This window comes from Pseudonaja textilis, chromosome 2 (assembly GCF_049901715.1).
Source record: "Pseudonaja textilis isolate UNSWEBS1 chromosome 2, rPseTex1.2, whole genome shotgun sequence".
In the NCBI taxonomy this organism is placed as follows: domain Eukaryota; kingdom Metazoa; phylum Chordata; class Lepidosauria; order Squamata; family Elapidae; genus Pseudonaja; species Pseudonaja textilis.
In genome coordinates this window covers 14075444-14088818 of record NC_141991.1, presented here as the reverse complement: position 1 = coordinate 14088818, position 13375 = coordinate 14075444, and the positions used below count along the sequence as shown (strand labels likewise).

At 37.3% G+C, this 13375-nt stretch overlaps 1 protein-coding gene across 1 annotated transcript; it reads right to left on the bottom strand.

The window, feature by feature from the left end:
• Positions 1-958: 958 nt before the first annotated feature.
• On the bottom strand, positions 959-10296 carry LOC113450105 (vomeronasal type-2 receptor 26-like; the record flags this gene model as incomplete). The annotated part of the gene is made up of 5 exons (XM_087923133.1): positions 959-2364; positions 4619-4745; positions 6803-7036; positions 8344-9156; positions 10003-10296. Coding segments are annotated over 5 exons (2379 nt in total), but the record flags the coding sequence as incomplete, so codon positions are not given.
• Positions 10297-13375: the final 3079 nt, after the last annotated feature.

Sequence of the window (13375 nt, the reverse complement as noted above, 5' to 3'; positions counted from 1 at the left end):
AGTGGTGATAAACACCAACATGAACACCAGATGAACAATAAAGAGGTAAACAATACTCCAGTCAAGAAACTGCCAAACAAGCTAATAGTAAACAGGCTATTCAAAGAACCACCATGACTACCCACACCAACCCTGACAGGACAAGCCATTAGAGCAGAGGCCCCCAAACTTGGCAACTTTAAGATTTGTGGACTTCAACTTCCTGGGAGATGAAGTCTTCAATTCTTAAAGTTGTCAAGTTTGGAGACCTCTGCACTAGAATATAGTTACCCCCATTTCAATCATGAATCTCTAGCCGGATTTTCAAAGCTTAAAGAAGATTTATTAGGAGTAAACATGCCGGTGCTGCCTGGGTGCAACCAACTCTGAGACACATCATTCATTGTCACCCTTGACCCTGGTTCACCCTTTCCCCCCGATGTATCATAATTCATATTCGCTAACATCCATAGCCAAGAGTCATCAATCATATTCTCCAGTTAGAATTTTGCGAGGCAGACACTTCGGTGGCCTAGAAACTATCTTTGAAAATATTTATAGAATGCAGTTTCATTTTTGCAAGCTGCTGCACTGCTCCCCACACTTTCTGTTGGCAACTCTAAAAGACCAGAGAAATATTTTATGAGTTGACACTAATAGTTATTATAGATAAATTGTAAATAAGGGGCAGGGAATAGTGCATTCACTTTAGGCACATTGGATAGATTATGATGGCCTGAGTAGTCAGCCAATGAGGAAAAGGTGGGAATTAAACCTGCGATGGTGAATATAAAGAAAATATATTGGTGGCTTAAGGTGTTTCCACTGTACCTAAGAATATGTGATACGCTCTCTTTGCAAAGTAGTAAAATACAAATTACCATTTAAAAAATGGCTTGTAATCATTTCAAAACTAGACAACAAAACCCACAATAGCAAAAGAATGGATAAAGATCATAAATGCAACCAAATGCCATCAGTCATGATAGGAAATATATTTATTGGATCACTTTACTATAGCAGTAGAGAAAGTAATTGTAATCTACAAGTTTCAAATAGGACCCAGTTAAAGCCAAAATCCCGCTTTTTGATCAGGTTAAACTTCATGAATGAATCCAAGAGATCTGATATCATGGCATAGAAAGATTCATATACTGTACAGATCTAAAGATAATCACAGGATAATAGTGAATGTCTCACAAAATACTGAGGGTCTGATTTCTCAGAAGTCTTCATTTTTGTTCATCTTCTCTTTTGGCTCCTGAATTTGTATGTGTGGGAAGGAAAAAACTGAAGTTCTGATTTTATCAAATCTTTAAAAGAAGCAATTGTTAACATATTGGGTGTTATCAGAATGGAAGTATAATGCAGATAAAATGAACTTCCCTAAAAATTATCATATATGATCTAAACATTTATCTTGGGGAACAGAGATATCAATCTTCGGTGCTTGCTAAGTTATGCATCTTAAAAGTCATATTTCTGTTTTGCTTTTCAGAATAAGCTGCTCCTTTGTATTCAAATCAGGTCGAAAAAGAATAATGTAGCACTTGGGAAAAAAGATGCAGCCAAGCAGCCCAGCATTGGAGACCAAGATGGAGAAAACCTGCACGGCCACCATATATTTGCCCTTGGTGCTCAGGTAGGTGGGCACAAACGAGATCCAAACACTACAGAAGACCAGCATGCTGAAGGTGATCAGCTTGGCTTCATTGAAGGCCCCAGGCAATCTCCTGGCCAGGAAAGCTACCACTAAACAAACAGCTGCCAGGAAGCCCATGTAGCAAAGTGCGGTGTAAAACATGGTGACTGATCCTTCGTTGCACTGCAGGACAATCTGGCCAGCCTGAGAATGCATATCTGAGTCTGGGAAGGGGGGAGAGGTGCTCAACCACGTAGCACAGATTGTAACTTGGACAACAGAGCAAGAAAGAACAATGGAGTTGCCCAAAGATTTCCCCAGCCATCTTCTCATAGTATTTCCTGGTTTGGTGGCTAGGAAGGCCAACACCACCATGATGGTTTTGGCTAAGAGAGAAGAGACGGCCACTGAAAAAATGATGCTGAAGACTGCTTGTCTCAGAAGGCAGGTGGTTTTCCTTGGCTGGCCGATGAAGAGGAAGGAAGACAAGAAGGAAAGCAGGAGGGAAATGAGGAGCAGGTAGGAAAGGCCCCGGTTGTTGGCTTTGACTATTGGAGTGTCCAGGTGCTTAATAAATATGCTTAAAATAAAGCCGGTGCTCAAAGAGAAAAGTAAAGCAAAGGAAGTAAGGATGGTCCCCAGATCTTCTGAGTAGGATAGGAAGGTTATCACCTTAGGAACACACTGATCTCGTTTCTTGTTGGGTTGCTGGTCCTTGGGGCATCTCAAACAATGTTTGGCATCTGGAAAGAACAAATGCAACACTCACGTACTTCAGTGGTTTGAAAATCTCTTGATGTTTTCTCCTCTTTGTAGGATTTTTTTTAAACAGTTTTATTAATTTTAACAACAAACAAAAACACATAAAACATAAAAACATCATCCTTTCCTTCATGAGTTTACAGACATTGTGTCGGTTGGTTTACCACTTTTTTTTGTGCATCCATTTCATAGTCTCCATCATAGTTATATTACATAATAGCTCATATTATCAATCAACAATTATAAAGCCTGATATCATTATTAAACAATCGTTTGACTATAATTTTATTAGTTCATACTTTAACGAGATAACTATAGTTTACTTAATTTATTTTATAGCAAATCATAAAGTCATACCAAGTCTATCTTAATAGAATTTTATAAAGATAGTATCAAAGAAAAAAAAGAAATATGTATTCATTGTTTCCAAAAGTTCTAAATATTCTATTATTATATTTTATTATCTAGCCATTGATAGAAAAGGTCCCAAACTTTATAGAATTGTTTATCTTCTTGTTCTCTAATTTCAAATGTCAATCTACTCATTTCAGCACATTCCAATATTTTCTTAATAATTTCTTCCTGTGATGGTATTTTCTCACTCTTCCAATTTTTAGAAAATACAATCTTAGCCGCTGTTAATACATTTACAATCAAATATTTCAAATTTTTATTGTATGTATCAGGTAAGATTCCCATTAAAAAAATCTCTGGCTTTAAATCTATATGTTTCTTTGTCATTTTTTCCAACCATATGCAAATTTTAGTCCAATATTTTCTAGCGTCCTCACAAGTCCACCACATATGGTAATATGAGCCAGGTATCTGATGACATTTCCAGCACTTTTCAGATTTATTCTTGAACATTCTTGCTATTCTTGTCGGGGGAAAATGCAACCAGCAAAACATCTTATAAAGATTTTCTTTATATGCTGTTGACATTGTCATTTTATAATTTTGAGACCACAATTTTTGCCATTTCTCTAAATCACTCCCATATCCAAAATTCTTCCCCCAAGCAATCATCATTTCTTTAACTTGTTCTTCCTCTAGTTTAATTTCCAGTAAATAACCATATAATTTTTTAATCACTTTTTCATCAGTACCTATCAAAATCTTATCTAAGTCAGTCAATTTATCATAAAATCCCTCTGCTTTAGAATCCTTAACATACCTTGAGTGTATTTGTGCATATGAAAACCAATTCATCTTTATACCTTGTTCTTCTAAATTTTGCATCATTTTAAGTTCACCCTTTTCATCCAATATTTCCCCATATCTAACTGTTTGTTTCTTCTTATATGTTATAGGATAAGAAAAAGCTTCAATAGTTGATAACCAAACTGGGATTTTCAAATGACATTGTCTCTTAATTTTCTCCCAGTTTAACCATAAAGACTCCCGTATATGCCTTCTGAAATAGCCCTGCGATTTAGTTCCCTTATACCACAGAAAAGCATGCCAGCCCAGTAATAAAGTAATTTGTTACTCTTTGTAGGATTTCTGTGCCAATAAGCACAGGTAGGAAGTAATTTGGCATATGGGAATGCATTAAATCAATATATATACTTGTGTGGAGATACTGCTCTGTATACGTTTTTAATAATACCGGAGAATTCTATTGCATGATTAGAAAAATGATTAATAGAATAGAATAGAATCTATTGGATCTATTGGATTGAATAGAATAGAAGAGAGTCTATTGGATAAAATCTATTGGATTTTGTTCCAGTATCGGTATTCACTCATATTCACATAGTTTCTAATTACATGGGTTACTATTCCATATACTATATAATTATTTCTACCTTTAAGTTGTAACAGTATATATATATATATATATATATATATATATATATATATATATATATATATATATATATATATATATATATGTTTTCTGAGGTTCTTGCGGTATTTGTATGTGGATCTTTGGTTGTTCGGTTTTCTCCCGTAAGATTCAAGTATCTAGGCAACGTTTCAATGAAGTCTCATTTATCATCTTCAGGCTTGTGTCTTCGGCTCTGTGCTTCTGTGCTTCTCAGAGTGAACCAAAGATCCACATACAAATACCCGCGAGAACCTACAAATATATATAGTATTAAGTTATTAATTTTTAATTGAAACAGTTTTTACTGGTTTGGGTTTTATATTTTTAACTGAATTAGGCCATGGACCTGTGATTGTGAAATGAAATAAAAATGCAGGATAGAGATTAAATGAACTGTCACCCACCTTCCTGAGTGGAGATGGTCCCTTCTGCACAAGGAATGCAACTATAGCAGCAAACTGGTTTGTCTTCATCAATCAGCTTGACAAACCCAAGCAGGCAGCTGTCCACACACCGAGACCTTGGCAGGGGCTAAAGATAAAGAAAAGAAACATTCAATGAAATAGGCGGAACTGATGTTCCTGTGAAATTAGTCCTACCATAGAAAACCCCAGTGAAACTGCTGATCCAAATTTTAACTTGCTGGATCTAATCAGAAGAACTGAAACAGCTGCAAGTGAAGATACCAAAAATATTGTGTTTAATGTCAATCATTCTCTTGTGTCACAGAATGCTTGCTAAATGATGCTCTTTGATCCTGATTTGCCCTCTAATTAAATTGGCACATATTTTTTTTGAAGCCAGCTAAGCTGGTAGCCAGCACCACATCTTCTTGGGAGCGAAAGCTCAAAGTTTAATTGCATGCTATGTGGAAAAAAATGCTTTCTTTTATCTATTCTGATTCTTCCATGATTCAATGCCATTAGATGGCCTTTGTTTTTTGTGCTTTAGGGTGAGGAAAATAACTTTTCTTTGTCCACTTTATCGACACCATATGTAATTTTGAAAACCTCAGCAACGCCCCCTTTTTTACAACACATTTCTATGCAAAAAAACAAAACAAAAACCCACAAACCCTCCAAAGCACTAAAAATCTCCACAGACCGTTCTCATCCTGGTCATTCATATTTCAAACTGTTACCATCAGGGAGATGTTATAGGTGTCTTAAAATGAGGACTAATAGTCTGAGAAACAGTTTCTTTTCCAAGGCAATAATTGTCTTGAATCAAACAGTGCATTTGTGATTTAGTCCAGTGTATATAATGGCATTTTTAAACTATTTAACATACTAAATGTTTTAGATAGGTTTTAGACTAAGTAGTTATTATTATTATTATTATTATTATTATTATTATTATTATTATTATTATTATTATATATTTTTAAATACTCTGTAGTGTGATTGTGATGTGGTGTTTGGAGCACTGTGCTGTAGTAGCTTTTAAATTTCATTGTATTCATGGAATGCAATGACAATAAGGTATTCTATTCTATTCTATTCTATTCTATTCTATCCTATTCTAGTAAGGCAACCTTTCCTCATAGGAAAGCTGCTCCAGCCCCATAATCACCTTAGCCTTTCTCTTCTGAATCTTTTCTAACTCTATTGTGTCATATTTGATATTTGCAGAAACCCAGAACTGCATATAATATTAAATAGAATAGAACGGGACGGGACGGAACAGAATGGAAAGGAACGGAATAGTTTATTTGGTCAAGTATGAGAATTTCTCTCTGTGTCAGAAGCTCTCAGGTCCATGCAAAGCAACACAGTAATAATAATCAATAATGACAATAAAAGGGGGTAATAGAGAAGAAGAAATGGATAATAATAATACTACAGTCACACTACATGGGTAAATGCACATAGATATTAGACAGAACTTTGAAAAGTAGGTATTCAGCCCAGTGATGGCACAAGGGGAAAAAATGTCCCTATGTCTAATTATTTTGGTATGCAATGTCTTACAGTGCTGTCCTAAGGAGATGAGTTGAAACAGTTTATGTCCAGGATATGAGGAATGTGAGTTGTGGAATATTCCTGTTCCAGTCTCAGGAAAAAAACATTCAGTAAACTCACCAAAGATGCTTCTAAACTTCCCCCAAACCTCTCACTTAACTCCTTTGCTTCTCCTCTCCTTTTTATGACCAACTTCTATCCAAGCTTCCTTGTTTAGCCCTCTATGTTTCTCTTCTGCTCTGAGCAGCACTAGACAGGTGCAGGATATCAGAAGGCAACATGGACATGTCTGTAGGACCATCAAACAGGCTTTTGGGGGCTTCCTGATCTTGGAATCTTGATGCTGATAACAGCCCTGAATGAAGTTTGGCCAGAGTCCTTAAGATTAGCAGCTTTTAACGGAGCCCTCCATGTCCTGTCCTAAGGCACACAATAAATTCTTTGGGGCATGACTACATGGCAAAGAGCCATGCAGAATCTAATAAAATAAACATAAGAAAAAGAAGATTTTTTAAAAAATCCTGTAGCTTCCTTCTGCCAGACAAGTGAGAAACTCAGTTGAGAACATGCCTCAGATATTAGGAAAGGCTTCCAAAATGGGGGATATGAAAGAAATTAATTTCCCACCTTGTTGACCTGCAGGGACCTCATGATTGCCTTCTGGTCCATTGTGAGCCTAAATTTGGCTTCTGAGTATCCCTCTCTTTCCAAACTCCCAATGTTCACTTTGATAACCGATCGATTGGGAAACTTCACCCAGTACATGATGTCGAAGTCAGCTGCCAGGTCCCCTTTTTCATCCAAATATACTCCCTCCATGGAATTGTTGTAATACTGGGCGATGCTCAGGAAAGGGTGAAGCTGGAAAGGACAAGCAAAATGGAAGAATTGAAGAATATAGAAAAGCAAGGCAGAGATCTACATTTTCCTGACTGCATAGATGTTCTTCCTGTAATTCAAGGATGAGTTAAAGGGCTGAAGGCCGTTCCTTGGAGTGAGCCCCTTCCATCTTCCAATGGGCACAAAACAAAGTGGAAAGCAGAGGTGGTGTTCAGCAGGTTCTGACCAGTTCTGGTACCGAAATTTTGAGTACTTTGGAGAACCGGCAAATACCAATCAATAACAATTGGTTTATGTGAAATCTTAAGTCACAAAACTGGGCTGCATGTTCTGAGGTAAGGTAAAAAAAAAGATTTATTCAGAAGGGTTTATTAAAAAATAAAACCATCCATTACTTAAACTTCTGAATAGAAACAATCCTTGGCTTCATTTGTTTAGAAAGGTATAGTTTTATTACAGATTAAGTGTATTGCAGTACTGCATAGCCAGAATTGAGAATTGAGTGCCAAAATCCCTAAGTTCTACTTTTCCCACCCCTAACTGTCCCTTGCTGCCCACCCCACTGCAACCAATCAAGTCCATGCAAGATCTTTTCATAACAGTCAGTCCAAGCAGACTTTGGTATGTGGCTCCCTCCTTCTTCCAGCTGGATGACATTGGGTAAGCATCAGGAGGTGGTAGAGGCTCTACTTTTGATTCCCCAAGCATCCCCCTCCTTATCTTGCCTCCCCCAGTCCATGGCAGTCTGCCATCACAAAATGGCAAAGCACAAGCAAGCATAAGACAACATGATTGTGCCTCCCCATTTCACATACATTCTTCTTGAAAGTCTCAAGTGATGAAGCTCCCACAACTTCTGAGGGCAAGCTGTTCCATTGATTGATTGTCCGCACTGTCAGAAAGTTTCTCCTTATTCCCAGGTTGAATCTCTCCTTGTTCAGTTTCCATCCATTATTCTTTGTCTGGCCTACAGGTACTTTAGAAAATAGTTTGACCCCCTCCTCTCTGTGGCAGCCCTTCAAATATCGGAACAATGCTATCATGACTCCACGGTCCTTATCTTCACTAGACTAGCCAAGCCCAGTTCACTCACTCACTCATAGACTATATAAATTCTTCTATTAATTTGTTTGAAAGCTATAGGTGCTGTGCCAGTTGACAGTGGCTCTGAACACCACAAAATTCCCCTCTTTTTAAAATCAGAAAAAACAAAAACAAAATTAAACATATTTGTTTAAGCAAAATATCAGCAAAAAGCCAAACATTACGGAGTGAGAGAGTGGATTCTCTCCTTCAGCAGAAATTTTTGTAATGGAAAAGAAAAGTACCTGCCATGGCTGGAGTCTTTGAACTCCAGATCGGTTTCCATTCTTTGTGGCCCTTCTCTGGGATCGGAGAGAATAGGCCGCATGTAAAGCATGAGCAACGGTCCAGATGGTGTGGTAAATGTGGTAGCCATCCAGGGACAGAATCCTTTCCCGTAGGGCAGGAGAGACATTCCGCCATTTTTCTCTTTCTTTGCATCTTATCCAGCCTTTCAGAGATAGGACATGCTTTGAATAGGAACATGAAAATACTAAATCTACAAATTCCTTAGTAAAAGAGTTAAGTCTGAGGAAATAATCATATTTAATGTTTTGATTTGTCCGGCTATAGAAGGAAAGAATACTATGGGTGTACCTGAAAGATAAAGCACTATATGATAATGGCAAGGTAAGGTCCCAGAAAGCTGTTGTGATCCAAATTTTTCCCACAACAGGTTTCTCCATTCGGCTCAGAATGAGTTGGGCATGTGCTATTCCATGCGAGAAGGTTAAGGCCTCGGCAAAGTAAAGAAAGACATTGACTTGACTCCATTTATGGAAAAGTCCAGGACTGTAGTCATTGCTCCTAAGATTCACTGAAATGGTTTGGGAGAAAATTACACAGATGCCATTCTGGACTAGTTTGGGTATGAAGAGTCTCATGAATTTCTCTCCATTTTCAGTATCTGCAGTAAGGAGTCCAACCAATGTCCACCCAAAATGTTGGAGTAGTTTGACAATCCCTGGGTACTTGTGTGCTTCTTTGGGGAAGGTTGAGTAAAAAAAAGGGAATCGTTTTCTGTCACTCAAAACCTGGGAAGCAAAAGTGTAACTGACCTGAAAAAGAAGGGAATGTTTTCTTTCAGATCAAAACTAAAGTATTGATTGCCCCAAATTCTGACTAAAGATTTTTGTCCTTATTATTGACTCAGCCATTGATCCTTCCAAGGTTGGTAAAATGAGGGCCCAGATTGTTGGGGGGCAATATGCTGACGTTGTAAACTACCCAGAGAGTGCTGTAAAGCAGGGCTCTCCAATCTTGGCAACTTTAAGACTTGTGGATATCAACTCCCAGAATTCCTCAGCCAGCTGGCTGAGGAACTCTGGGGGTTGAAGTCCGCAAGTCTTAAAGTTGCCAAGGTTGAAGACCCCTGCTGTAAAGCGCTATGGAGTGGTATATAAATTTAAGCTCTATTGTTATTTGTTCATCAGTGGCCATTTTGACATCTGTTCCAAAGAAGACATGCAGACTGCTCAGGCCCTGCAACTCTCCCTACCAATCCTGATATTTTTCTTTTGGAAATAAAGGCCCACCAATTAGGACAAGGGCCATGGAACAAAAAGTTCATCTGGGCCATATCTAATTCAGATCCTTGAATCTTCTCCCCCAACTCTTGTTGGGCCTTTAGGAACTTTATCCCCTCACTAAGTGTTGTATCTTATGATTCTTGATGAATGTATTTTGTTTTTTTATGTACACTGAGAGCCAATGCACCAAAAACAAATTCCTTGTGTATCCAATCACACTTGGCCAATAAAGAATTCTATTCTATTCTATTCTATTCTATTCTATTCTATTCTATTCTATTCTATTCTATTCTATTCTATTCTATTCTATTCTTATTCTTATTCTTATTCTATTCCCTTTCAAATGACCAAGCTCTCATGCATGCACAGATCTACCTGTGGGATCTTGAAGAGGCTCAGCATGCTTGATATCTGAATGGACATGTCTGAATCAGCTCCTTCAAGCACCGTCAGTGTGTTTCTCCATTTTCCACAGTTATAATTCGGAATATCTGCCTCTCCCTTTGAAAGCAGGTCCAACAAAATTTCCGAAGTCACCTTTGTGTTAAAATAGTTGTCATGAATATTGTAGCCCAGGGTGACATTGGGTAAGATTTGGGGATTCTGGTTAATCTCCTCAAGGGCAAAGAGGAAGGACAGGGCTTTCCAGTAACTTGTGGAGCCTTTTCTGCAAATATAGGTGGATCAGATTTTCATCCTGCATTCAATCAGAACGACGTGTTTAATGAGGGCTCCTTTGATTCTAATATTAACAAGAAAAACTAGAGGATCTAATTTCTAACTTCTGCTTGGGTTGATTTTCAAATCAGATGCATTGCAGATACCAGTTTTTTTGAATTTAGATAGGACTGGAGTGTCTTCATAAGGAAGTCAATTCTAAAATATTTTTATATTTTTAAAATATGAAAATGAAAATATTTACAGACCCCTCACATCCTGGACATAAACAGGTTCAACTCCTACCCTCAAAACAACGCTATAGAGCACTGCACACCACAACAACTAGACACGAGACACAAGAACAGTTTCCCCTGAAAGCCATTACTCTGCTAAACAAGAAATTCCCTCAACACTGTCCAACTATTTACAAAGTCTGCACTACTATTACTATTAATCTTCTCATCACTCCTTATCACCCATCCCCTCCCATTTGTGTCTGTATGACTTTAACTTTGTTGCTTGTATCCTTACGATTTATATTGACTGTTTCCTAGTATGATTTGATTGCTTATTATACCCTATGACTATCATTAATTGTTGTATCTTATGATTCTTGATGAATGTATCTTTTCTTTTTATGTACACTGAAAGCATATGCATCAAAGATAAATTCCTTGTGTGTCCAATCACACTTGGCCAATAAAGAATTCATTCATTCATTCATTCATTCATTCATTCATTCATTCATTCATTCTATGTCTTCTATTCAGTCTAAAAGCAGAGAACTGACAAAGGATTTTGTGGTTCTCTAAAAAGTTACAATTTTCTTCTTGCCTATTCAATTTAGTGAATTGAAAACATACAGGCATAGTTATCTTTATTTCCTGGTTGAAATGGGAGTTGGGGGAAGGAAATGGAAGAGAAAATGACTAAACATGAAACAGTCACAATATTTGACATGGAATTGGATTGGGAAAGAGCTGATTTGCAATATCATACTGTATATTAACATGGGAAATTAATACATATTAATTGACCTGATGCTACAGGTAAAATTACTGGATGTTGTAATATTTGGTTCTGCAACATAGAGGTAGATAGCCACCACATTTTTGTGTTTTGTGTGCATGTGAAAGGGAAGGTTAGAGCGAGTGAGACAGAAAGAGAAAGATAGAAACATTGGAGGGAGATAGTGTCAAGATTCAACTGTTTTATCTCAAATGCCCCTTTCATCCTTTTGAAAATTTCTCTCCTGCCTGGTTGATTTGAAGTTTCATCATAGTAACTGCAACAGACAGCTCAACTGTCTTTTTAATGAACACAGTCCTATTTTGCTAGACTGTATAAAATCAGAAACACTTTGATTGCATCGAAGTTTTTGCTATAAACTATATTGTTTGTTTTATCTGCTATTATTTTGTTGAATTCTGATCACTGATTATAAGAATGTTAATGCTAATCAAAGTTTTGTAAGCTAACCTCCCTGCTCCATCTTCATCCTAGATTTTGTTTGTTTGTTTCTGTGTGTTTAAGTCATTTAACGATTTTGAATTCCAGGGTAAGGAGGTTGATTTCACAGCACATACATAAGTCTGAACATTTATATGTTTAAGATCCTGAGAATCCTTTAAGATCCTGAGAATATTATATATTTTTGTGTTGATGTATTTACATGGTCTGTTATGTTGCTCTTCAATAAAAACACTTTTTATTTTATTTTTATTTATTTATTTGGTTTGTCAATTGCTTACAAGATAATAGGTATAAGTAAAAACATAGTTATGAATACATGGATACATATAAGAAAAATAAAGAGAAACAATAGGACAGGGACGGTAGGCATGTTGGTGCGCTTGTGCACGCCCCCTACAAACCTTTAGCTTAAGCCTATTTTAATGATGCAAACTATATGGGGAACCAAAGAAAGAAATCAAATGACAAATAAGGCTTCAGTAAAATATCCTTAATACTAGCATTAGGACTAAATATATCAGGGTACATGGAATATTTTGAATTGTTTCTTCCCAGGTTTCATTAAGCTGGATTTCCATTTATGAGATGAGCTATCAGTGGAGTCCCCTCCAACATTTTGGTTGTTCACATCTAACGTTCCTTCCATGACAATCTCACAGCACAATCATTCTCACAAAAGAAATGAAGCGGCTTGTACATTTCTCCCACTCAGGGTGACTTACTCATAAAGTTTAGCAGAAGGAGCCCTGTTGATCTTATAAAACAGGAACTTTGCAGTTGTAGCAGAAGTGATCCCACTGATGAGATGGTCTCCTGGTCTGTAGAAATTCAGTGGCTTTACTTCATCTGGTTCCAAATGCAAAGGGCATTTAGCCTTCAGCACCCCACAAGTGAGATGGGGCAAAAGGAGGAGAAGAATCAGTATGACCATAGTTGATATGTGGACCAGAGTCACTTGTTCTTATCAAATACGTCTAAGAATAACGAAGGACTAAATTTTGATATTCGAAGGAAACCAAAATAAATTCTCACACCATATAGCTGCTTGAGCAATAAGTAGCAAAGAAGGCATTTACACACTGAAATTTTCTAATATAAGCTATCACTTCATATTGTTCTTAAGTCTATTGTTTACTACTGAAGGCAATCATTGGGGAAAAGGTCTGGAGAAACAGCAAGAAGGCAACCAGGACATAACTAATTACAAGGGGAAGCATCACCTCTGCAACGTACAGAACTTTGGGTGATCTCATGGGCTAAAACACAGCTGGAGAGATTGCTGATGCAATTCTTGCCACTATCAAGTTTTTCAGTGACCATCTTAATAAGAGTGGGGATCCAGAGAATCTTTAACAAGATGCAACAAATTAACAGGGTGACTTTTCCTTTACCAGTGGGTTGTAGGAAGCCTTGCCAGGGCTACAGTATAAACCAGGGTCAACAAACTTGGCAACTTTAAGACTTGTGGACTTTAACGCCCAGAATTCCTTAGCCAGCTATGCTGGCTGGAGAATTCTGGGAGTTGAAGTCCACATGTCTTAAAGTTGCCTAGTTTGGAGACCTCTGGTATAAAGGATTAGAAGATAGTGGACTTTATCCCCCACCACAAATCCCA